This window comes from Gossypium hirsutum, chromosome D09 (genome assembly GCF_007990345.1).
Source record: "Gossypium hirsutum isolate 1008001.06 chromosome D09, Gossypium_hirsutum_v2.1, whole genome shotgun sequence".
Taxonomy (NCBI): domain Eukaryota; kingdom Viridiplantae; phylum Streptophyta; class Magnoliopsida; order Malvales; family Malvaceae; genus Gossypium; species Gossypium hirsutum.
The window spans coordinates 25,304,867-25,332,177 of record NC_053445.1 but is presented as its reverse complement, the minus strand read 5'-3'; the positions used below and the strand labels follow the sequence as shown (position 1 = coordinate 25,332,177).

The window sequence follows — 27,311 nt, the reverse complement described above, 5'->3', positions numbered from 1 at the left end:
AAACAAGATCTTAGACAATATTCAAATATCCAAGTTGAATATTGAACCTGCTCAGGAGGGGTAACTATATTGAGATTCATCAGCAAATTATCTGAAGAATGATGCTCAATAGATCTGAATGAATTGCTCTTGAAGGATTCTTTATTCTTATATTAAATCTCAATTATCTCATGGCATTTATGTTGAAAAAGATAGAAAAATAAACTTTAAAAAATCAAAAGAAAAGAGGTCATTTTTAGAACATGGCTTACCATATGTTCCTCTGATAATCTTCTTTGAATATTAACTGAATTATCCGACAATTAAACACATTTAATCAACTTGGTATAGTTTAAAGTGTAAATAAAATGAGATAGGTGAAGCTAAGAGTATTTAGTCAACTGTTCATTTAACGAACCGATTTTCAATGGTATCAAAAAATGCGGTTTTGGAACCTTATTTCTGTAAACTGGGTCCGTAAATATTTAATATGAATATTTACAAGGATAATATAAAAAATGTTACACCTAGAAATGTTAAAAGTTAAGTTCCATGGAAATTATGGGTATTAAATTAGAAAAAATTTCTATTTAAGCGGGTTCTAGGATGATTATGAGAATCTTGCGGAGTGTTCGGTAAATAGTTATAATCCAAGTTTAGTTTCATTAGAATAGAACCATAAATTTTCTTTTAGTGGAAAACATTATGATTAAGGATATTAATAATACTGTCTGACTTAGGATTAAGGGAAACGATAGTGGAATATTATATAAGGGAGGATTCTTCCATTTTTGGTATTCATTTTTCTTTCTTCCATCTTTTTCTCTACTTTGTTCTATAAGAAAGAAAAGCTAATAAGCAATCTGCATGGAGGGAGAAAATAAAGTATCAGCTTAAGTGACTGAGGATTTAGTAAACTGGTAATCTTTCTAAGCTTTAATGTATCTTTTGATTGAAGAAAAGGGAAGGAAAATTGAATATTTTAGTTTAATTTTTCAAGCTTGTATTGAGATGTTTAGGGTTGCAGCTAACTTTTAAAACCTTTTTGCATATAAATGAATTATGGTTTCCTTACATATGAATGTCTTAGTTTTGATCTTGATATATTTGTTATGTTTAGCTAGCCGAGAAGGAGGAGGCTCAGGTGATAAGGAAAAGCTAAGCAAGTGAAATCAGTTTCAGCTTTCAAGAATTTTGCTGGTAAGTTTCTAAACTCAAGTTTTTTTATGGTTGTTTTATATATATCAATATTGTGTTATTGTGTTATGTTTGACTTCATATTCTGCTGATGATGACTTGAATTATTGTGGGTTGTTTGTTGTACGGTTGAAGTAAGCAAAGTGATGATTTACGATGCATGTCTGATTGTACGTTTCAATTTGTTATTTTTTTAAACTTTCATTGGTAAAATAATTATTGAAGAAGTTATCATTGAAATGATCAGCTAGATGATATATTTGGTATGGTCTATATTATGTTATTAATAGAATGATCAATTGAATGATTGTTATATGTCTATCATAAATAATGAATGATATATAGAGTAAGAAGGGATGTTTTGGCGGACAAAGGATGAAGATATGTCACGTTGTTCACTCTATACGGAGATATATGTGCACAAGTATATGAAAACCCTACAAAGGTTCTATGTAAGTAAGAGACTCTATGGAGTCTAAGGCTTTAAGCCTCATGTGTATAAGCAAGTCCATAGCCATGGGATATGTACGTTATGAAAGTCCATCGAACTTATTCTTTAAGTTCTTCATCAAAGTTATATGCGAGAATTCATCATACGAAGTTCGCGACAAATTTCACATATGAAAGTCTGCCATATTTATGAATCTTCTTCTATAAACCTGTATGCATGACAATCCGTCGGACTTGTTCCTTGGGTTTCATGACAAATATTTACATGGGATTCCTTCATATGAAAGTCTGCGGAATAGTCCGCGTATAATAGCAGTCTGCATCTATATGTAAATATTCTTTTATGGATTCACATGTATGAGTTCTCCATATATAAGTTCGCACCCATGAATTTTCAATATAAATCCATATGTTTGGTAGTCCACTGGATGTATTCTTATTATTCAAGTTATAGTAGTCTGCTGATCTTGTATCCATGATTCAAGTTAAGAGCTCAAAGAGGCTATTTTTCATAAGAGTCAGCATAGACTATTATCCAAGCAAGAGACCGCATGGGCTTATTCTTTTGTTCAAGCTACGAGAGTTTTTATAAACTAGTTATATCAAGCGAAAATTGCAGGGATCTTCTTCACGTAGGAGTCTACCAGGGACTATCTTTAAATTGAGAGTCTATAGTGGCTATCCGCCTACAAGAGTTCGGCAGCAACTATTATTTAAGATGAAGTTCACAAGTAAGAAACCTTATGTATGAATCCGCGATTATGATTCTGATTATAAGGTACGTAAGTAAGGTCTGCAGGTATATGTTCGCCAAGCTTGAGTTCGCGTATAAATGACGTTAAGTGTAAATCTGCATAAAAGAGAAATTATCCAAGTGTGAATCTCTATGCATGAGTTTTTTGGAATTAATCCGCCGTAAGTAAAACCATAATGACAACAATTGCTAAGCTTATAGCACGATCAATAGAAATTGAGGATTGTGTCAATGTAGAAAGTGTACGAATTCTCAAGAAGATCCAACGCAAGGAAGGATAAGAGTACGCTAGGAAGATTGTGTGAACCCTACTTGTGCAAGCGTTGTCAAACAGGAGATCAAACCTGTGAAGTTCTTACTTATAATTCATAAATGATATATTACTTTGAAACTCACTAAGTTCATTTGAACTTACTTAGTTTTTGTTATGTTTTCCAGGTAAAATGGGTTGTTGTAAGGAGTTAAAAAATGATCAAGCCAGAATTCATTTAAGTTTTGTCGAACTAGAGTTCTTACCTGTAGCATGCATATAGTGGAGCGTCATAAATGTAGAGTCTCAGGGTAAGAAATTTCTTTTTATAACTAAGTATGAACCGTAGTATTTTAAATTACAAGTAGAGAATTCGATTCAAAGTATTAAAACTATTATTGTAAATTTTCCATAAGTCCGCCTGTTAAGATTTCTAATCTAAGAATTTGAAATTATAAGTTTGTTTAATAAGTAAGTTATTTAAACATGTTAAGTTTTTCTAATGATATGTGAACGAAGCTATGTATGATTAAGAAAGCATATTTGTCTGATTTAGTTATGTTAATTTTAAATTTTAGCTAAAATTTGTTTGTAGTTTATTTTGGAGTTGATGTGACATTTTTTATCTGGACTCGTCGATAGAGTCGAGTAAAAGGTGTTACAAAAACATATTAAAGACTAGTCCAAACTTTTTTCCAAATTAATAGTTAATTAAGACCTAAGGACTAAGTTGTAAAAGTCCAACAGCTATCAATTTTTAATTGGTCAAAGGTAGACCTGTCCATGGGCCGGGCCGGGCTGGGCCCACAAAAAATTTTCAGCCCATTTACTAGGCCCGGGTCCGGCCCAAAATATGGGCCTGAATTTTGCCCAGGCCCGGCCCGAATAAAATGGGCCTGAGTTAATTTCTATTAATTGTTAATTGTATTAATTGTTGTAATAAAATCTAACATTTGATTAGTAAATTTATCAAATTATTAATTTTTAATTGTATTAATTGTTGTAATAAAATCTAACGTTTGATTAGTAAATTTATCAAATTATTAATTGTATTAATTGTTGTAACAAAATCTAACATTTGATTAGTAAAACAAACTTGATGTTTTATTATTATCATTTTGTAACACTAGTCAAGGAAATGAAAGTAAATAAACTTAAAATAAAAAACTATTATATTTTAAAAATAAAAAAAATATATTTAATATTTTTCGGGCCAGGCCGGCCGGGCCCGGGCCAAAAAAATCTTGCCCGAGGCCCGGCCCATTTTTTAAACGGGCCTAAAATTTTGCCCAAGTCCATATTTCGGGCCTATATTTTTACCCAAACCCTCCCATATTTCGGGCGGGCCGTCGGGCCAGGCCGGGCCGTCTGGCCCATGGACAGGTCTAGTCAAAGGTTTAGGGACCTAAATAGAAATTAACTAAAAGTCCAAATTAGTACCATGCATATTTGAGAATTAGTGGACATGAGTGCCAAACCTTATCAAGAGTAAATAATAAATAAATTAAAGTTAATAAAACCAAGTTAAGTTAATTAAACGAAATTACCTAAGTGATACGATCATGGCTCAAGACTCGACTAAAGCTACCGAAGAACCCATGGAGCTGCCAATATGAAACTTAAGCAAATTGTGAGTTATTCAACTCTTTTTTTTCGTTTAAGACTCGATTGACTTATTTAGCTCCGTCTAGTGGCGTCAAACTGATTCCTTCTGAACTTATCACTTCCAGCAAATGTGGCATTCACCCATATACCATAGGTTCCTATCTCGTTAGATAGAGGGTCTTAGTTTGTTTTCTTTATTCGTTGCATTATTAAGTGTTGACTTAGGAGTTGGGTCAATTTTCACCTATAGAATTGGTTCGTCCTTCAACCTTACCTTTTCGAATCACAATTTAGCCAAATTTTTCATCCACATCTTCTTTGCCAGCCGAACATTCAGATTAAAACCTTCAATTATGACACTTCTGAATTTACGATCGGAAATCTTAGCAACTCGTAATCAACTCCGAGCATGGGTTCACATCATTTGGTATCAAAGCTAGCCAAATTTAGTAAGTAATTTCATTTTTGAAGCTCTCGGGATCGAGAAAAAAATTTTGAATTAAAAAAAATTACAATTACAATTCTGAAAATACAACAAGGGGAGATGTGATTTGTGTAAAAATAAGAAGAAGAGTTAGCTCGAAAGTTTAGATTTCAGAAAATAAAGTTTCTTACTACAAACCTGTTCAGCCACACTTCCGTCTTGTTTTTCTTTCTCAGCCCACCTTATTACCCAACATCTTCCCTACCTTTGCAACAAATTTTTGAAGCCAACCCACCAGATTATGATGATTAAGACAAAGGTAGTCTCTTACGAACTTTGGGAGGCAAATTCGAGTGGTAAAAGGCAAGAGTGAGTGTGAGTGCATAGAGTGATGAAAAAGCCTATAATTGAGTGCAAACACGAGTGATGAGTGTTAATTTTTTTCTTTGTGAGTGAACTTGTGAGGTTTGTGGTGAGGATTCTTTCAATAACATAATGTCGATAAGTCCTGAATGAAATACAGTGGGTGGCGGTGTATCCAATACTGTCGGGGTGGTGGCATACAGCCTAGAAAAAATGTAGCCTTAGGAGGAGTCCCTGATCTACAAGTACAAGCCATCATAAAAGAAATATCTCGATTGTTCCAGGTACAATTTGACTCAATCCAAGAATGTATGGATCAAATGGAAGAGAGAAATCAGTGAGAAAACACCCCTCAAAACCCTAGACGTGAACGAAGTCGACAGTGGCAACATGATAATGACCTTTACGAGGCTAGCGACGTGGAGAACGACCAAGCCTCCAACCAAAGCGGAAGACAGTGAGGCAATAAAAATTGAGGGCCTAGGGAACACGAAAGAGTGGATGATGACCTCAAGAACATCAAGATGGCCATCCCTCCTTTCCAAGGAAAAACTGACTCGGAGGTGTATCTCGAATGGGAAAAGAAGATAGAGCTTGTCTTCGAGTGCCACAATTACTCAGAGAGCAAGAAAGTCAAGCTTGCGGCCATTGAGTTCACCGATTATGACGTTTTATGGTGGGACCAATAAATTTAAGTCAGAGACAAAATGGTGAATGACCCATTTCCACATGGGCCGAGATGAAGGCCGTCGTGCGAAAACGATTCATCCCTGCGTACTACCACTGTGAGCTCTACCAATAGCTACAACACTTTACATAAGGCAATCGTAGCTTGGAAGATTATTACAAGGAGATGGAGATTTCCTTGATCCGAGCTGATATCGAGGAGGACTAGGAGGCAACTATGGCAAGATTTTTAGTCGGGCTTAATAGAGACATTACCAACATAGTCGAACTACAACACTACATTGAAATTTAAGATATGGTGCACATGGCTATCAAAGTAGAGAAGCAACTCAAAAGGAAAAGTGTCGTTCAGTCATTTTCTAATTCCAGTCCTACAACGAAATAGGGCCAAGGGACCGGCAATAAGATACTTTCAACCAGGCGTGAGAACCTGTTGCAAACCCGAAGGCCAACAAACCGAGTGGATAAATGAGTAAAGGTACAAATGAAGCTATGTGCAATTCCACCCGAGATGTCAAATGTTTCAAGTGTCTCGGTAGAAGCCATATTATGAGTCAATGCCCAAATCGATGAGTAATGATTGTGAGACCTGATGGTGAGATCGAGTCTGAAGATGAGCAAAAAATAAATCTGACTCTCTCATCGAAGAAGAAGAAGAAGAAGATCTCGAGTACGTCGTTGACGGTGAAATACTCGTTGTAAAGTGGAGCTTGAGTATTCAAAGTGTCGAAGATGAGCAGCAACGTGAGAACATCTTCCACACACGATGCCACGTTCAAGGCAAAGTGTGCAGCATGATTATCAATGGAGGAAACTGTACAAATGTTGCTAGCAGCATGCTAGTAGAAAAACTCAGGCTGCAACGATTAAACATCCTCAACCGTAAAAGTTACAATGGCTCAACGAAATAGGCAAGTTGAAAGTCACCAAACAAGCCGTTGTCACTTTTTCCATCGGCAAATACAACGATGAAGTCCTATGCAATGTGGTGCTGATGCATGCGGGCCATCTGCTTTTGGGGAGGCCTTGGCACTTTGATCGAAGAGCCATTCATGACGGTTACACAAGCTGCTACACCTTCAAGTACTTAGGCAAGAATGTGACATTGGCACCCTTAGCTCCCAAGTAAGTCTATGAGGACCAATTAAAGTTGAAAAACTCCGTTGAGCAATCAAAAGTAAAAGAGCAAAAAGAAAAGCTTGATAAAGAAAAAGAAAAAAAAAAGAGTGGAAAACAAAAGGAAAACAAGAGGTAAAATCGAGAGAAAAAAATAAAGAGAGTGAGTTAAAAGAGAGAAATGAAAAAGAAAGAAAAGATGAGCAAGAGGTTGAAAAATTGAGTGTATATGCCAAAGAGCGAGAGATACGAAAATCCCTTCTATTAAGACAACTGATGGCCGTGCTCATGTACAAGGAAAACTTTCTTAACGTTAATGATTTAGATGTTGATATTTCGTTTTTGATTGTGTCTTTATTGCAAGATTTCAAATATGTATTTCCGGAGGACATCCCTAGTGGCTTATCGCCTATTCGAGGGATCGAACACCAAATTGACATTATTTCTGGAGCTACGATTCCAAATCGTCCAGCATATCATAGCAACCCCGAAGAGACAAGGAATTGCAAAGACAAGTAGCTGAATTAATGGAAAAGGGTTATATACGGGAAAATTTAAGTCCTTGCGCCGTACCTATGCTTTTAATGCCCAAGAAGGATGAAACTTGGCGCTTGTGCATAGATTCCCGGGCGGTTAATAAAATCACCATCAAGTATAGGCATCCAATTTCGCGCCTTGATGACATGCTAGATGAATTAAGCGGTACTCTAATCTTCTCCAAAATCGATCTTATGAACGGATATCATCAGATCCGGATGCGAGAAGGACATGAGTGGAAAACTTCTTTTAAGACGAAGCATGATTTGTATGAGTGGTTGGTTATGCCATTCGGCTTAACTAACGTACCTAGCGCGTTTATGCATTTAATAAATTATGTGTTACGTGCTTATATCGGTAAATTTTGTGTTGTATACGTTGATGACATTCTAGTCTATAACAAGTGTTTAGAAGACCATTTATGTCATTTACGATCTATTCTGGGAGTATTACATAAGGAAACACTCTATGAAATTTTTAAGAAATGTTCCTTTTGTACTAACCAAGTTGTCTTCTTAGGATTTGTTGTCAGCTCAAAAGGACTCAAAGTTGACCAAAAGAAAGTCAAGGCGATTCAAGAGTGGCCAAGACCTACGAGCATCAGCCAAGTTCGAAGCTTTCATGGCTTGGTGAGCTTTTATAGACATTTCGTTCCTAATTTCAGCACCATGGCTGCTCCATTAACCAGTATTATCAAGAAAAACTCTACTTTCTATTGGAGTGAGGAACAAGAGAAATCTTTTAATTCCATTAAAGGTTGTTTGATTAACGCCCCTTTACTTGTTTTGCCTGATTTCAACAAAACATTCGAAATTGAGTGCGCTGCCTCGGGCATAAGCATAAGAGCTGTGTTGACTCAAGATGGGCATCCTGTAGCATACTTTAGCGAAAAGTTGAATGGTGCAACCCTCAATTATCCTCCCTAAGACAAAGAGATGTGTGCATTAATCCGAGAATTAGAGACATGGCAGCATTACCTATGGCCCAAAGAATTTTTCATCCACACTGACCATGGAGCATTGAAAAATCTAAAGGGCCAAAACAAATTAAACAAATGACACACCAAGTGGATGGAGTTCTTAGAATCATTTCCATACGTAATCAAGTATAAGAAAGGTAAAGAAAATGTCGTAGCGGATGCATTGTCACAGAGGTATGCCCTTCTTAACTATTTGGATTCGAAATTGCTTAGTTTCGCACATTTGAAAGAACTATATGTAAATGACCCTGAATTTGCTAAATTATATAAAGTTTGGGAACTTGGAGCCTTTGAGGAATTCTATCGACATGATGGCTATCTTTTCCGAGAAGGTAAACTTTGTGTTCCTCAAGGTTCTATTAGAGATGTGTTGGTGAACAAGGCACATAGCGGAGGCCTCATTGTGCATTTTGGAGTCGCAAAGACGTTGGCCACGCTGCACGAAATTTTTTTTGGCCGAGAATGAAACGAGATGTTGAGAGAGTGTGCAACCGTTGCATCACTTAGAAGGCCAAATCGAGAATCAAACCCCATGGTTTGTACACACCGTTGCCCATTCCTAAGGGGTCTTGGATCGATATTTCGATGGATTTCATTCTAGGCCTTCTTAGAACTAAAAATGGCAAAGATTCAATAATTGTAGTGGTAGACTGGTTTTCTAAAATGGCACATTTTATAGCTTGTAACAAAACTGACGATGCTTTACATGTTGCCAATTTGTTTTTTAGAGAAATTGTGCGCTTGCATGGAGTCCCGAGGACTATCGTATCTGATCGAGATGAAAAATTCCTCAGCCAATTTTGGATAACTTTGTGGGGAAACTTGGTACAAAGCTCTTATTTTCGACGACATGCCACCCATAAACCGACAGACAAATGGAAGTGGTGAATCGAGTTTTGTCAACTTTGTTGCGAGCCATTATCCGAAAGAATCTTAAAACATGGAAATAGTGCCTGCCGCACATAGAGTTTGCCTATAACTGCTCCATTCATTCGGTAACATATCATTCTCCTTTTTATATTATTTATGGCTTTAATCCTTTGACATCTCTCGATCTAATTCCTTTGCCTAACGAACAACTTATGAATGCAGATGCTAAACGGAAGGCTGAGTACGAAAGCATTTACACCAAAAAGTGAGGAAGAATATCGAGGAGAGAACTAAAAAATCTACGCACAAAGCCAATAAAGAAAGAACATGAGTCATCTTTAAGCTTGAAGATTGGGTGTGGGTGCATATGAGAAAAGAAAGATTTCCAGCCCAACAAAGGTCTAAGTTGCTTCCAAGGGGTGATGGTCCTTTCCAAGTCTAGAAAAGGATCAACGACAATTCATATAAACTCGATCTGCAGGTGAGTACAACATAAGTGTTAGCTTCAATGTATCTGATCTGTCTCCTTATCATGTAGGTGACAATTTAGGGACAAATCGCTTCGAAGGGGGAGGGGATGATACAATCATGGCTCAAGACTCGACTAAAGCTACCAAGGAATCGATGGAGCTGCCAAGGGGCTCGATCACTCGTGCTTTATTAGAATGTCGGCACCCTCACGGTGCAACAAAAATTAATACATCCGGCGGCCCAAATAATGGATCCATGTGCGAGGAACGAATCGGGGTGAAATAAAGGTTTTGAAATTACCGAATCTTTAAACTAGATAGACAGTGACGCTTCGACAACGAGTATTTTGATCTACTATCGAACCAAGCCGCAACCTTTTATGACTCCGACCTCTACGTAATCCACCCAATTAACAATGAACAGAAGAAATCCCCAAAACTATTTTTAGAGAGCTACTTTGCTTGACGGCTGCTAGACCTTTTAAGCAAAGAAAAATGGGATTTTTTTAATTTTGTTAGGGTTTTTTTAAAAACACACACTTTTCCCTCTTATAATTGGTATATATATAATGAATCATAATTCATTAAATATTGATTCAAACATAATAATCATAATTGAAATTAAATAAATATAACAATTTTTTAAACCAAAAATTATAATAACATTAATTATAATAATGATTTCGGTAAACTATATTTATTTGAATTTATATACGAACCAAATTCATATATTAATAGAACTATGTTCTCATTAAGTGTAGAACAACCTTGTACATATAATATGTTCGATATTTGATTACCCAATTAAATTAATTCTACAATTAATTTAATTCATGTGACAACCAAACACAATACCAACTATGTTTTATTCTGTTCATTTCAACCATAGGATGTGACCCTGTAGATTCTTGTAACGTTAGCAGTAATACTAGAACGATTCTAATGTTACAGACAATGAGCGGCATCTAGCAATGCATCATTGCTACCTAAGTTACAAGAAATCATGATTCGACATAACCTTTTTGCAATTAACCTTTCATGCATTAATCCTTAAGTCTTTTATCTCTGGGTTGGACACAAGTCATGGAATAGTCACACTTGCATAGTCCATCCCATGTTCCTTGATATATTGAGTAGACTATGATATACAAATAAGTATGACATCTCATATCATCTTATTTGAGCATGGCCATGCATTTCTAGTCTCACTCAATCAAGTGGCCTAAGATATTACTCCCATTATGTAGGAGGGACTTATCCTATATCGATCAACCATATCCCTTTACATAGATCGTGGTATATCCAACATCAGCCTTTATAGAACAACCAGTTACGGTGTACATTTGGCTATATCGAAATATACAACTCATAATGTTGGGATAATGATGATCTCAAGTCTGAGGATCATATACATATTAATCACTGTGTGTAACGTTGTGACAATTACATAATAATCCAAGAAACATACACATATTCATGCATTGATTTTGACACTCCATATCAATGAAAACTCTTTATCATCAATCAACTACATGTTAGTCTTAATGCATTATTGTTGTCCTAGCCAACAATAATACTTGACTAAGGACCTTTTAAAAATAATCATATTATTCTTAAGACATTATTATAGAACAGTCTATTTATACACACAGAAAAGAAACTGAAATAATAATGGCAACGCCTTATATTAATAAACATGATAAATCAAGTATGTTATTACAACCATCTCATGATTGATCTTTGGCCATACTCTTACACATGCCACGAGGTTCAAGAATGGTGTTGCGGGTCTTATCGATCGAGTTTGGGGTGAAATCATTGCTGGACTTATCGATCACTCATGGAGTTACAATTCGAGCGTGCCATGCAATTTTCTCCAAGCACAATTTTAGCTCAACTTTAGTTTGTTTTAACTTAAAGTTTAATTCCTGGAATAAAAGAGTAATTCGGTCCTAGCTAGTTAATTTAATTAGTCTAAGTTCCATAAATATGTCATGGTTTAATCATCAATAATTAGAGTTTAAATGTGTTAAAATTTGGACATTTTAAATGTGTTTTAAACTCATTAATTCTGCCCTAATTCATACATGTTATTTCTGACCTATTAATCATGTTCATTTTCAGACATAATTAATTCATGTTAAGAAGTCAAATTTATTAAATGTGTATTAGTCTATTACATCTTTAATTATGTGTTTAATCAAGTGTTTATTATGTTTTCTACAGGTTTTCTCAAGGTTCGGCTAAACATTCATGTTGTCTTAAATTCGACCAAACATTCATCCATGTTCAGGTTTATTGGAGTTATTTAATTGAGAGACATTGCATCTGAATACTCATGTACCTGAAGCTGATCCACGCACTCTCCTAGGTGCCTGTTCGGTAAGAGCATGGATGAACATTGAACTGAGCCCTTTGCTGCAAAGCCAACTCTTCAACAACCGGTGTTTACACTTAAGTCTATTCCTTTCCAAGTGTTCACATTGCTGACTATTCAGTTGCCACCATTGCTGTGCATGAATTCGGTAGCTTTAAGGAAGGTTTAATTCAAGCTTTAATCACTTGGCTGATTGAATACAATGCTCCCACATCTCAACCATTATGTCTATTCATATTGGCTGTTCGGGAACTTCAAATGACAAAATACCAAGTCTGTTCGTGGATAGCAATGGGCAGCTGACTATTAAAGTAAATCATTGAATCATTTCAGCTGACTATTCGAGGATGGCAATGGTCATGGCTGGTGGCATCTTCAAGGAGTAGAAACACTCACAAAATTAAAGCTCAATTAATTAGCTGCTAGCTCAACTTAGCTGACATGAACTTGTCCATTCGACTAGCTTTGTAATAGCCTATAAATAGATGATTCAAATCTTGTATTCATAACTTTTTGCACCTATATGAACTTAAGCAAATTGTGAGTTATTCAACTCATTTTGTTCGTTTGAGACTCGATTGACTTATCTAGCTCCGTCTAGTGGCGTCAAACTGATTCTTTCTGAACTTATCACTTCCAGTAAGTGTGGCGTTCACCCATATACCATAGGTTCCTATCTCGTTAGATAGAGGGTCTTGGTTTGTTTTTTCATCCGTTGTATTACTAAGTGTTGACATAGGAGCCAGGTCAATTTTCACCTATAAAATTGGTTCGTCCTTCAACCTTACCTTTTCGAATCACAATTTAGCCAAATTTTCCATCCACATTTTCTTTGCCAACCAAACATCTTGAACATATTCAGATTAAAACCTTTAATTACGACACTTCTCAATTTACTATCAGGAATCTTAGCAACTCGTAATCAACTCCGAGCACAGGTTCGCATCACTAAGACTAATTAAAGTATAAAAAGGTTGTGATAGTGGAAAATTCCACTATCTTCTTCAATCAATCATCATCCACCATTAATGAAAATAAAGGAAAACACTCCCAAGCTTAGTAACATTAGAACAAGGAGAAACTAGGGTAATTAGGTCATTTTTCATGAAATTTTAATAGATTTGAGGTCATGGGAGCTTGATTTAGCTAGCCCGTATACCTATTTGTGAAACTTTGAAAGTTTTAGAAGTTTTCATTGTTCATTTCTTGAATAATTAAGCTTAAAATTGATAGATTTTAATCTTATAATATGAAAAGGACTAGATTGTAAAGTTAATTTAGCTTATTGTTAACTTTGTTGCATTAGAGACCAAATTGAATAATGTGAAACTTGTCATGAAATTATGTTAGAAATAGGATGTATAAGGTCCCTAATGAGAACATATGAAATCAAATTTTAATCTGAAGTTAGGAATCAAAAGTTATGTTTATCTCGATTTTAGGTACTAAATTGAATAAAATGTAAAACTTGAGGAAATCGAAAAGTAAATTTCTACAAGATCATGCATATCATAGCATAGTATGAAAATATTTGGTATTGATTGATGATATAAAATAATTGTATAGATCAAGAATTGGATCGAAGTGAAGTTAATCAGGGAAAAACTAAAATTACGAATTAGTCCTTAAAGTATTCTTTTTTCACATTTTGGACAGTATATTCATATAGAACTTACTATATTGTTTTATATTATGTGTGAATTGTATTTGATTTCATTTATATGTTTAGTTATAAGTAGAATTTAGTGACTTTGGCATGTGTGGCTTAAAATGGACTGAATTGAAAAGTCATGTGAATATACCACTATTATGAAATAGTACAGGGTGAAAAATGTAATATTTGATTGATTATAGAACTTGTAAATGAAATATGTAATTGTGTACCTGGAATGGTAATGACATATATACGAAAACGATGCTAGTGTGAACTTAGTAAAATGTTAGGATACGTATGGCATGCCGTTGGGGTTATACGCGCGCTTGATCAGGGATTTTACATGTTATAACGAGGTCTAGCATTTGATGTAGATTTTTAGGTTATATATATCGCATGTTTAGCCTGGATGGGTAATCTCGATATAATGTCAGCTTGTGTGAGTAACCCTGATATATTTTCAGCTTGTGTGAGCAACTTATTCCCTTGTATCCAAGTCTGTTTTACTCTAGTTCCATCAGGCGATATTCAGTTGAATGGAAATGGAAACTTAAATGTGAATTGGAAATGAGATAGTATATGTTGATGTTTAATATGTCATTAAAATGCAATTCCCTTAATGTATTGATATTACTTATGAGATGGAAACATGACTAACACACTTGATTGGTAATGTTGATATATGACAAGTTATGCCATTATGTGCCAAGGATAGCCATGTTGAATGCTAAAATGATTAGTTTAATTATGCTTAAAATGATCAAGGTATGTGTACTGATTTGATTTGAACTTACTAAGCATTCTTAATGCTTACTCTAATTGTTTTCTTTCCCTATAGATTGTCACCTTGCGGAACTTACCGAGCCAGATCAGCAAAGGAGCACATACTATCCATATATGGTAGTTATATGTTCAATTTGAGTCTAGACTATGTAGCATGTACATAAGGGCTCTTAATGTGCAAATGGTCATTTTGGAGTTGATAGTCTTATGTTAATTGTGGTGATGATTGGTTTTGAATATAATAAAACTTAGTGGTGCATATTTTGTTTTGATGCTAAGTGAATGATGCTTTTACTTTTGAATGGTTTGGCAAGTTAAAGTCATTTAGACTATATGAATTGGTTAAATTGAATTAATGATTTGGGGATCGTAAGCTAAATGTTAAACATGTTTTATAGCTTAGTGAATGCTTTGATTGAATCATGTCAATATTTTTGAATTGTTTCGTTTCCAATTAGTATAATGAACATGATTGATATTCTAATGAAAGCATTTTGGCATGGATAGATAAAATGGATTTAAATATGTTTAAATGCTGAATGGTTGGATTGTATGTTATAGAATGGTTGGTTTAAATGGTTAGATACTTGATTTGGTTGTCATTGGCTTGGTTGTCATTCTAGTGTAAGGTTGAATGAAGCACTTAGGAAATTGTTTGAAGTCAATTGAATTAGGTGCCAAATGTGTATTTTGCTAAAAACAGGGACAACGTCGCGACCACGATCCCTGATGTCGCAACATCGTCCGACAATGAGTGGCTTCACGACATGGATACACATGTCGTCATGATGTGTCTCATTGAGTTGACAACTCTGTGACAAGGAGATAATAAAGTCGCGACGTTGAATTAAGAATTTTAAAACTTCACAATTAGGCCCTAATTCAAGCTTGGGTTAGCATAGGAGTTTTCGTAAGCTTGTGTAAGCCCCGAAAATGATTGTATATCATATTAAATGCATGTGTTACTCGGATTTAAATGCATAATGATATAAATTGAGTATATATTCCATCATTATTGCTTCGGCAATGAATGTAACATTCTATAGCTTAGACTCGGCGATCAGGTCGAGTAAGAGGTGTTACCGTTCATACATTGTGTATAACATTTAATTTAATTTAATATGTTGGGGGACCATAGTAGGCTTGATCATGGGCCGAGCTAATGCTAAAATTTAAGCATGTTTTCTATGTTGAGCCTAACCCAAAAATGGGCGTAAAATTTTTCCCAAGCTTAGTCCAGATAAAAAAAATGCTAAACTCGAGCCTGGCTCGTCGTATTAAAATTTTTATATTATTTTTACATAAAAATAAATTTAAATAATACATCAAATAAACTAAAAATATTAAAATGAATGTTTCCCAACAAATTGAAAATACATTAAAAAAATTATACTTAAAGAACACTAAGATAATTGCAACTTAACAAGCAAATACCTCTAAAATATTATACAAGTGATCTACAAATGTCCTCATCTGTTTTACAATTTGAATATAGTTATGTTCGAAACGGAGCTAATGTTCAAGAAAATCCTTCCAACAATAAAGACTTAAAAATTCAAATTTAATTCAAGTGCTTAAAAAAAAGTCTACTTTTATTTTTTCCAACTACTTTTGCGTATCTTAATTTAAACCATTTTTTTTTTACAGTGGCAACAATGATGATTGAATTTATAATAATTTTATAGTAACAATTAGATTTGTAATTATTTTATAACAACAACAAATGATTAAGAGGGGCAATCTTTTCCTATTTGATTATCTATTGAGTGATTTTCTTTAAGGAGATATCTTCCATATATATAAAAGTAATTATAGTGTACATGGTCCTTAAATTTCTGTTAAGAGGTGAAAAATAGTAGCTAAAAATGGGTCAAAGGGTCGAACTTTTTATGCATCACTTGGGCATCGTCAGCAAGTTGTTGCCCTAAAATCATTACTTTGTTCATTAAAGGCAAACGTGAATAAAAAATTTAAAGTATTAAATTTTAAATTAAAAATAAAATATAACAATATATGAGCTATCTTGAAACCTAATACTTTAATTTAAAAATAATATTAAAGGCAAATCTAGGTTAATTTTAAATGATTAAGAGGCGCCACCACTTGTATTATTTTTTCTCAGTTCAGTACATGACTCGTGTATATATACGAATGTGGTATGGGATAGGTGGTGTCTATTTGGTAGGTGCCACTGGTGACTCCTATCAATAAAAAAATCAAATAAAAATAAAATTACACTATAAAAAATTTATATTAATAAAAAATCACAAAAAACTAAACTAAACACTAACAAGTTATATAACCTAATCATAAATTACTAACAAAATAACTATAAAATTATTTTTTTAAATTACATTACTAAAAAAATCACAAAACCCTAAACTAAACACTAACAATTTATAAACTAATCATAAATTACTAACAAAATAACTATAAAAATATATATATTACTAAAAAAATCACAAAACACAAAACACTAACATAAATTACTAACAAAATAATTAACAAAATAAATTTACATCAATAAAAAATCACAAAACACTAACAAAATAACTAACAATTTATAAAAAATATTTTCAACCCGTATTCTGACCCGTTGATCGTATTTTGACCCGTATAAATATATATATTTTAAAATTATTTCTTTTTAAAAACAAAAAAATTAATATAAAAAAAAGTGGTGGCGCCTATGAGAAAACGCTCCACCCAAAAAATATATCATTTTCGTAATTAATCCCACTGACAACCCATTTTCAGAAATTAAAATTTTTTTAATATTATTTATATAAATTAACCGCAAATCTAATATCATATAATGTTAATGAGAGGACATCTTTTACTCTTTAGTTGGGTTATGAATTCCACTATGGAGGAATGGTGCTATATATTACAGAAGCCATATATACAATGCACCAGTTGTCGATCCTTTATCTATTTGAACTTAGACTTTTACTTATATCAAAACATACGAGTCACACATATATTATCCATCATCCAGTCAAGATTAAGATATTCCACACTATAAACGTTATAAGTGAATAAATTCATAAATGGATATAAGATCTATTCTATTTGAGTCCTATCTGATGTATAGTCAATCCAATCAATTGTATCTATGTTTCTATCTTCTGTGAGTCATTTGTTCCGATGTTAAAGACAAAAAATCTATCCAATTAGACCTTATAGATGAAATATTAGTCTTTTAATCAGTTTGCTCATTTTCGATTAGGCTAAGAACATGTTTAGATTATCTACTAATATAAGTCGTCTCCCCATATTACAATCCGACCATATAATACTGCTTAATATTAGTTAAACCTTAGATAATCAGTGAGCAAATATTTACTTCTATTTTGTTTTGCATGCAAAAACTATTGAGGACAATATATAAAGAATATTAATGTAATCAATAGATATTTTATTAAATCAATTTGTTCGAAAAATATAAGTGTAAATACATGAAAATACTGCTCTTAGTACACTATATCCAACAGCCCCCTGGCCAAATGGTGAAATTACTATATAAAGTCCTCCAATAAGTAAAACATTAAGTTTAAGCATTTAAGAATTTAATTAAATGAAAATTTTCAAATTTTGCCCTCTCTAAAAAATAAATAATTTAATTCAAGTATTTTTTTTTAACATAATATATTTAGCTTTGCCCTCCCCAAATTTACAATTTTATTTCGACCCACTAAAGATAATTACTAACTTCTCCGCTATATATTGTGTATTATGCTGATTCTTTTTTCATTGACTGGAGACACTCACAAAAGGCTTTTGACATATTGCAGATTGAAGGGAGAATTGATCGCAACTGTGCTAAGACATGGACCAAGCCACCTGCAAGAATTCTTAAATGTATTATTGATGCTGCTACTTTTTATGCTGAGGAGGCTACGGCATGGGTTGGAGTGGTCAGAGACTCGTCTGGTACCTCCGTATGGTGCTGCTCTAGTTTTTGGGCAGGCTATAAGGACCCGATGGTGGCCAAAGGAATGGCGATACGAGAGGTGCTGTCTTGGCTCAAGTGGATGGGGCTTGATAAAATTATCATTGAGTCTAATTGCCCACGTGTCGTGGGTGTGCTACAAAACCAAGTGGTTAATGACTCGACAGTATTATTTATGATTGTCTCGAGCTAAACTGAGTTCCAATCCTTGCTCGTCTAATGGACATGTAGACTAGTAAATAAGGCAACTCATGAGGTTGAAAAGGGTGCTTTATCGGATGCTAACTACTTGATTTCGAAAACTATTTCTGGTATTGTGCATGTTTTAGTTTCAAGTTCTCAGTCAAATGTAAATAATGATGCTGAAGGGCATAAGCTTGAGTTTATGGGATGAAGTCTATTAGTTTCGGGTTAGTAATTCTTCACTTATTCTGTTGCTTTGACTTGTCTTTGAGTAATAATATTTGGTTCTCCTTAAAAACGAAATTAATTAACTTTGCCATAAAAACAAAATCGTAAAACCATGTTCATATATTTTAAATAAATAAAATCTATAAAATCTTTGTGTGCGATTGAATAAATAAAGGCAATAAAAATTTTTCCTTTTTTCTTTGTTCTTTTTTTTTTTTTGCAAATAATTTTCATATAAATAATCATAAAACTTTTTTTTTCAAAATACAAATAAATAAATATATTGATTATTTATATAACAATTATTTGCAAAAAAAGGAAAAAAGAGAAATTTGGATTTTTATTGCCTTTATTTATTCAATCGCACACAAAGATTAATGTTATTGATTATTTATATGAAAATTTCTCCATTTTAGCCTAATTAATGTTATTTCTGTTATTAGCTTTGCATTTGTTGCTATTTCTTAATACTATGTAATCTCACTTAGTTCATAATATCAAATACAATAACAATATATATTAAATAGTATAAGTGAACTGATAAAAACTAAAAATATAATGGAAAGTGTGCATTGCTTTGATTTTGATATACATATTTGAAGCTCAAGAAAGAATAAATAAAGAATGAATTTAGATTAAGCTTTTATATGTTATATTATAGATGGAGAACTTAGAGATGCTTAAAGAGGACGAGCTCTTGAAATCATGGTGTACATCATCATCATCTTCTAGCTTTGTCAACTAAAATTCTGCCTCCACAAGAGTGAGTGTAAACACTGAAGAACTAAGAAAGCATAGCAAAGCAGTAGAAAATGAAAGATACGAATGAAGTTACCTTAAAAAGAAACCAGTCAGGAAATTAGATGTATTTCACTTCTTAGGCAGGCATGCATCATCAACATCATTATCTATACTGAAAATGAGACTTCAACATACATAAATTCATCATTATCATCATCATCTGGGAAAAGGGCTGATTGAAGTGGAGCTTAGACTCTTCCTAACGCCTAAAAGGAGCAAATAGAAGACAATTTAGGAGAATATATGTCAACAGGCCTTCTGATCTTTATCTACCATAGCTAATGAGAATTAACCTAAAGAGCTCTGAGGTTTACATACTTGTTGAAGGCTGTGTGTAGAGTCTGTTCTTGATGCCTTTAACCCTTGTGTTGGTTTTTGTAAGTCAAGTCTTTGATGCTACCTTAGTCCACCACAAAATTAGAATATATGAGATATAGATTACACAATGGAGCACCTTATAAATGGAATACAGCAATTAAAAAATGTTGAACAAATGTGAATGAAAGAAGGCTTACATCTGTTTGCAGCCTAAAATGAAGAAAAGCACTGGAACGAAGTTTCCCCATATCAAATTTATGTTATCTGCAAACCCAGTAAAGCTAGTTGTCACTTCTAGAATGTAACTTCAGATGTAAATGCAGCGATATTTTATGTTTAAGAAGAAAACTGCTAGTACTCAAACAGTAATGGGTTGAAACTTTGCAGTTTAGCTTGTTTCGATGTAAATGAAAGGAGGCGAAATATGGTCTAAAAAATTATCACTTTTGGAATCTCATTAGAACAAAGAATGTGATCACTTTTGGGATCTTCTGAATGAAATTGAACAGCAAACTATACAATTATCAATGAGTCCCTAGGAAAAAGAGAAGAAAGAATATTCAGTTGCCCAAACTTATGCCTTCAGGAAAAAGTGTGTATTACAGATGAGGCATCAGTTTCTGTACACATAGAAAGAACAACATTAGATATTTCAGTAAACTTCTCTTCATCCAAGGACGGCTGGGAAACCAGCCTTAGGATGCTTATTCACACTGTGAACAGTTTTCACAATCCAAAACTGCTTTCTCAGTATGTCCTTGGCCTTTTCCATTGGACAGTTTTTGGCTTTCATGAGGAAAGACACATGGAATAGAGGAAGAACCATACCTCAATCAGCCTGTTCCTTGCTGCTCACAGTTGATGTTGCTGCGGTATCCGTGGTTTTAGATCTCTTAGTGATTTCAACCGCCTGATCTCCTCATCCTTTTCGGCTATTTTGTCCTTGAGAGATGCCATCTGCAGAGCCAGTTAAACTTAAAACATAATGCTATGGAGTAACAGTACCTTATCCTATTACGCATGATTCTCGTAAACATTTAAAGGAAACTAAATATGAAGATATCTACTGAAATACAATAAAATACAGTGAGTATGCATACTTCTTCATCATGTATGTCTGACTCCAGTTGAGTTTAATATTGGAAATTGAAACATTATAAAAGAAAAAGTTATGATAAATGGAAGAGGAATATAAAAACTGCACCTGCTCCAGTAGCTCCCTAACATCCTTCTCCTCTTTGCTACTTTGTGCAGCACCTAGCTCAACTCCAGAAACTCGTTCAGCGAACTTCAAAGTACTCATACTTTCAGAAAAGGAAGTGGCATCAGGATTGAGCTGCACAAGCATGATGGTCTTTGCCTGGCCTCCTGTAACATACAATATCATAGAACTTATGAAACATGTAAAAATTTAGACGAACCATAACTTCAGCAATCTCCGAGTGATTAGAACATGTTTTTAGTACTCTAAAACCCGGAGAAGGTTTCTACAGTTTAAGAATAAAGATGAAAGACGTACCAAGAGCGCTTTGAAGTACTTGAGTGAGCTTGCTATTTCTGTAGGGCACATGAGGACTCTTTTTTGCAAGAGCGAAAATTACATCTCCTAGGGAAGATAATGATTTGTTTATGTGTTGTGCTTCCCTAAGCCTATGACCAGTTACCTCAGATCTATCTACTCTTTCACTGCCTGCTAGGTCTATCAAATGAAGATTACCATACAATACAGTTCCAGTCTTTACATTCTTCCCACGAACATGAACAGTGACAATGCTGCAGCCATAACTCTAAATCATGTCACTGGGGAAATATTCAGATGTAATTGAAAATATTAAATATACAAACCTGTGAGAGCGACTGCTTCTTGCATTAAGAGCAGTAGCACTAACAGCTCGATTCTTGAATCCGATATCCATTAAATCTAAAACATCGGAGGTTGATATAACAGGGTGCATGCAAGCCTCAGGTACAGCTAACCCATTAGGTTGAGAGATAGTTGTAATCCCAACTGTGTGCAGATCAAGGATAACAAGGATAAGTAGACTATAACTAAATCATGAATATTATTCAAGCATCCAAAGAAAAACACTTCAAAAAGGGTAATATACAAACACACACACACACACACACATATATATATATGAACAGGTTAACAAACTTCTATTTAGCAAGTCTATCTTGTTTAAAATAAGGATATCTCTTCGGAGAACCATCACTGGATAATAAATCGCGCACTTGTTCGTTGTATATTTCAACCATTTGAACCGCTACTTCATAGACCATGTTGCTTTTTCTATCTTGAGAGACTTTGAAGAGATGGTTCAAAGCTAGATAATTAACACCCCATTCCTCTTCAGTTGCCCCAGTAGGACCAGTCTGGAAATGTATAAAAGAAATGTTGAAAGGAATTGTTCAAAAATGTTTGTGCAACTTCATAAAGCTTAAGGGAAGGGATTCATACCATTGTATAGGTTTTCCCAGAACCAGTTTGACCATAAGCAAATATACAGACATTATATCCATCAACTACTGATTTAACAAAGGGTTGGATATCTGCAAACACCTCTCCTGACATTGTTTAAAAAGAGTTCTAATGATTAGTTATTGCAGTGCTTCACAAAGCAAATAGATTCAAGTTCATATTGCAAGGAATGTGATGGAAGAATGAAAACCTTGAGTAGCATCTGGGCCAAAGACCTTATTAAACTTAAACGACCGTTGGCCATCTTTTCCTGGCTTGGAGGGATTCGCAATAACCAACTGTCCATTTTCACTGATATTTTCTATAGTCGACAGTTTTTCGGTTTGTCCAGGTAGAAAAGGCCTTATTCGACAATAAACTCTAATGTTCCCTGTAAAAAATTTAAAAATATTAAAAGGAGGAGATAAACAAAAACATAGAATCCAATAGGAAGAAGCAACTTATAGGCACCTTTCAGATCCTGTAGCTCACTAAAAAGCTTATGATTTTCTTTAAGAACTTCATGATAGTTCCCTGCCGCATCTGTTACTGCTTTGAGCTTTGATTCTGAACAAAAGAAAAGAAAAAAGAAATATCATAATAACATTTATCACAAACAAAACAAGATAACAAAACTTTCCAACCATAATCCCACCTAAGTGATTAAATTCAAAGGAGTATCTCTTCTGTGTTTCCAAAACTTCTTGCTTAATGGCTTCGGAACTTGACCTCAATTTCTGAATACTTGCACAAATTAGTAAAATGAATTATGTTGGAGAACAAAATTTAAAAACTAAATTATGACAGAAACCTATATATACCTGCATTGCTTCAAACTGAAAATCAATAAAGCTTTGGTAGATTTTCTCTTTCATGGTCCAACTCTGGCATTTTGACTCGAAACTTTCTTCAAGCTCTTTCACCTTATTGTTTGAATCAGCAAGGAGGCACTCAAGCTCTTTTATCTTTAGTTGAAGTATTGCTATAGCAGCCTTTGCCTCTGCTTCCATTTCCAAGGAGCAAAACTTGTGCACCATTCCAACAATATCTAGTTCTTGTCTCATTGCTGCAAGTTCAAGGATGTTTTTCTCATTTTCTTTCACCAACTTCATCATCTCCTGCTTCTCAACTTTCTGTTCTTCTTCCAATTTCGAGTTTGCAGTCTGCAAGTGGGCAAGAATCCAATGAGAAAAATAGAGTGAAAGGTACCCGTATTTCATGAGATTGCAGATTCAGAGGCAGGAAAGACTACTGACAAACAACTCGTTTGAGATTTTGCAATAAGTAATTCATAAACAATGTGTAAAATAACATCTACATAATTATGCCTGTGAGGTAGGGCGGAAGCATTTCAAGAGTGTTGAAGCTGAAAACCAAGAAACGTTCTTTTTTCTTCGACTCCTTATCTGCTGAGGCTGGACTGTGACATGCTGCAACAAATAAGTTCATTGAATACACAAGTTAGCTTCTAAAAGAGAAATGCACTTTTACTTTTTGCTTCATTAGTTCATGCACCTTAGTCTCTTTACGAGACACAGATACAAGGGCCTCAAGTTCTTTGATTTTCGATCGGTACTTCTCCTCACGAGCCCTATACAGATTGTTTTGCTGCAGATAATAGTACAACATAAAAACCTATAGTGAGAAACTGAGAAGAAAGCATTCAAAGCAAGATAAATAGAATAGGATTTACAGTTCTTAGATGATCTGCTTGTGTTGATAGACGCCGTCCCATCTCCTGCACAGCTTTTCTCAAGAGACAAGCCACATGCTGATCAAGAAAGTTAATGTCATCATCTTCTCATAACATGATATCCATGTATATGAACATGCAAACAAATGTATATATGTAAAATGTTAAGTCCAAATGTGCACATCAGGCATAAATAAATTATAGCCATTAGTTCATCATATACCATACATGAGGTATTTCGCTGTTCATTGTTTCAGCAGTTTCATCCAGAATTCCATACACAACATGTAAAAGTGCCTGAGTTGGGGCACTCTGCATACATGAAATGTGAAAAAACGTCAAACACACATCACTAAATAACAAGTTTTTGGAGGATTAAATGGTAGAAGAGTAGCCAAAATAAATTGTAAAACATGATAAATGTTGACAACTTACTTCTAAACTGTTTGACTCCATCATCTCTAAAATTTTTGTCACAGGGAGATCAGCATAACATGCTTGTTTCAACTGAAACACCTCATGGAACTTGTGTCCAACATGCTTCAATACTGCAGGTGATGGTTCTGCAGAATGCGCAAAAAGCACAAAACATAAATTGGAGATAAAATCTGCTAATGCTTGTATATTTTGGTGCACAAATGAACCATCAAACTGAATAGCCAGTTAACTAAAATTTCCTCTAATCTGCACGTTCCTTATAGCAATTTTACCATTGAAAGCACTTAAATCCTTCAAAGTATCCCAGATACAACATTAATGATCACACACAAGGAGGCACAAAGACATACCTGAAATAACTTGATTGTGCATGGCACACTGCAATTTTAATCCTGGGAAAGCGTTCCTCATTTCTTCACCAAAAATTGTTGGAGAGAGCCAGGGGACGATCCATCATCATCAATGCTTTCAGCTTTAGTAATAGTACTTAAGGTAGATAACTCCTCTCCAGATGATATGAAATGTAACTTTAGTGATAAAAGGCAGTAGACAACAGTCTTCATAGATCCCTGAAGAAGAGAGAAAGAGGATCATCAAAAATTTAAATTCTACCAGGTTCATAAATGAGGAAGCTATTTGCATGTGGCTAAGAAATCAAATGTTCATTTAAATATTCGTCACTGCAAATTTTCTTATTATTAATGGATACCTTCTCTAGGTCTGACACCTCAAATCTGGGTATCCCTAACTCATCCATAGTGGCTAAAAATCTTTTAACATTTTCTGACTGCGATACTGAAGAATTTTCAGAACTTTCCTGGAGAAAAAATGAAACTAAACAAATCAGCAAACTCATATTAAGATTTAATCAAAAGAATCCAAAATGAGTTTTAAACAACCTCGTTTGGAGAACTAGGACTAAGCCTGTTCAAGATTCTACATAGGACAGTGCCATCAAGCAAGCAAGCTCGCAACTCTTCATCTGAGGCTTCTGTTGGCAACCTGAGATCAGGAAGAACGGTGTTCAACCACTGAATCACAATCTCCCATTGCTTGGCTGCAGAGGAGGAAAAAGACAAAAAGGCAAACACACTTTGTTAAACAAGGGAAAATGATAAAGGACATGTTGCCTCATAATTACTATTCACCATTAGGTCAAAAACATGGAAATGCAGTTACATTAGAACAGCCAAATCCTCCATAGTTTTTTTGTTTGTTTTGTTTTGCTTACATTGAGTTACAAAGGTGCTTTGTGGCTTAATTATGAACATTTGATGTCAAGAACTTGATTCAATTCGATATCAAGGTACCTACATGTTTTGCATATTGAAATCTACACAATCACACAAACAATGATAACCAGCAGACTCCAAATGCATTAAGCAGTTGAACAGAAATTTGTGATCTTCAAATAAAACTGCATTAAACTTTTACACCCTTTAACAGGATTGATTTGGAAAAACAAATTGCAGCCATTATGAAATTTGTAAGACTGAAATGCAAAGAACAAAGAAGCTAACAATTTCATAAAATACAGCTGACATTGATGATTTTACAACCTTGTTGAAATCTGGGTATGTCTTGCAAATATATACAAAACTGAACATTATACCATCCAAAGACTGGGACATAATCATTCAACATTGTTAAAATAGAAAAATTAGCAACAAAATTTAAAGTGAAAACATAAATGACATGATAGGAAAGGTTACCATAAGATTGGGGAGACATGACAAAGGCAAAGAGCCCAACCCTAAGAAGACAAAGAGATGATGTGGAGATGCGCACGTAGAACAAAGGTTCAAGGAATCTTTGTTAAATGGCAAGTACTGGATTATGTCATTAAAAGAATTTTCCTTTTCTTTTCCTTTTTTTTTTTTTGAAATTTTTGGGTTTGAAACATTTTTTGATTGTTTGGCATTCGCTGTACCGTTGGTGTAGAGGGAGAAATTAAGCGGCAAAGTAGGATCCGACATTGATGCTCCATCTTTTGTGGGTTTGAGTTGGGTTGTTTCGGTAGCCAACTCAATCCCAAACAACTTCATCTAAAGAAATTCTTCGCCTATTCATAGCCTTTCTTAAAACCAACAACAAAAACTCTGAAGTTATTTTGACAACATTTAAGACATTACTGTACGAAAATCATACATAACTTCTTCAAATCAATATTAAAAACATATATATGGCAGTCAAACTTTGCCGAAATTAAAAGCTTTCTAGTACACAACAAACTAATTCACGTTTTGGGAGGGGGGGAGGGGTTCAACTATGTTTTTTTTGACTTCTTCAAATGAAATAATAAAGCATGCATTTTGTAATTTGAATATTCCTTGAGTCACTTCAGCTGTTGTTTTTAAATATAAATATCACGGTTTGAAATTCTTTTAAAGAAATAGCTTACTTGAGAAATTATCTATAATCTGTAGATAACTCTGAATTTGTCTTCCAAAAAAAAAAAGAAAACTCTCTCTCTCTCTCTCTCTCTCTCTCATATTGCTAACATTAAACTATCATTTTCTGTTATATATATTATATTTATCATCAAGTTTTATGGTAATTCTCAATTACTTAATTAATTAATTATATAATTTTATACTAGTTAAATTGAGATCTAGGGATTATCCAAAAAAATTTACTTTCTTTTATGTTTATAATATTCAAAGGCACAAATTTCTTTTTTTCATGGTGAATGGCAAAGAAAAGCCGTCGTAAGGAAGAGGAGAAATCGTCTAATATCAAAAA

General features: G+C 34.2%; 1 protein-coding gene across 3 annotated transcripts; it reads right to left on the bottom strand.

Annotated features, from left to right (window-relative positions):
- Positions 1–19,379: 19,379 nt before the first annotated feature.
- LOC107892029 (kinesin-like protein KIN-14C) lies at positions 19,380–26,889 on the bottom strand. Of its 3 annotated transcripts, none has more exons than XR_005918583.1 (23): positions 26,282–26,889; positions 25,469–25,626; positions 25,279–25,386; positions 24,920–25,138; positions 24,567–24,694; positions 24,360–24,443; positions 24,132–24,209; positions 23,954–24,046; positions 23,767–23,868; positions 23,260–23,601; positions 23,094–23,175; positions 22,910–23,005; positions 22,650–22,829; positions 22,439–22,545; positions 22,175–22,353; positions 21,823–21,987; positions 21,497–21,750; positions 21,182–21,345; positions 20,806–20,934; positions 20,175–20,241; positions 19,978–20,059; positions 19,694–19,865; positions 19,380–19,607 (listed from the first exon to the last, which is right to left on the bottom strand). XR_005918583.1 is itself a non-coding variant. In XM_041101726.1 (20 exons), exons 4-19 carry the CDS (start codon positions 24,978–24,980, stop codon positions 20,830–20,832), a joined length of 2,220 nt encoding a protein of 739 aa, XP_040957660.1. In that variant the 5' UTR covers positions 24,981–25,138; positions 25,279–25,386; positions 25,469–25,626; positions 26,282–26,889; the 3' UTR covers positions 20,252–20,597; positions 20,806–20,829. The 3 variants fall into 3 exon arrangements, 1 of the variants encoding a protein (XP_040957660.1); XR_005918582.1 differs by having other exon boundaries at positions 19,978–20,055; XM_041101726.1 differs by lacking the exons at positions 19,380–19,607; positions 19,694–19,865; positions 19,978–20,059; positions 20,175–20,241 and adding an exon at positions 20,252–20,597.
- Between the last annotated feature and the right edge of the window lie 422 nt (positions 26,890–27,311).

Bases quoted from the DNA above. Each gene is read 5' to 3' on its own strand.
- LOC107892029 (XM_041101726.1), bottom strand. From the start codon at position 24,980: ATGAGGAACGCTTTCCCAGGATTAAAATTGCAGTGTGCCATGCACAAT. The intron at 23,602-23,766 runs GCATAATTATGT...GCCCACTTGCAG, and splicing joins GCTTCCGCCCTACCTCACAG to ACTGCAAACTCGAAATTGGA. The intron at 20,935-21,181 runs GTGCAGTTTTTA...CTGGCTCTGCAG, and splicing joins TTAGGGAGCTACTGGAGCAG to ATGGCATCTCTCAAGGACAA.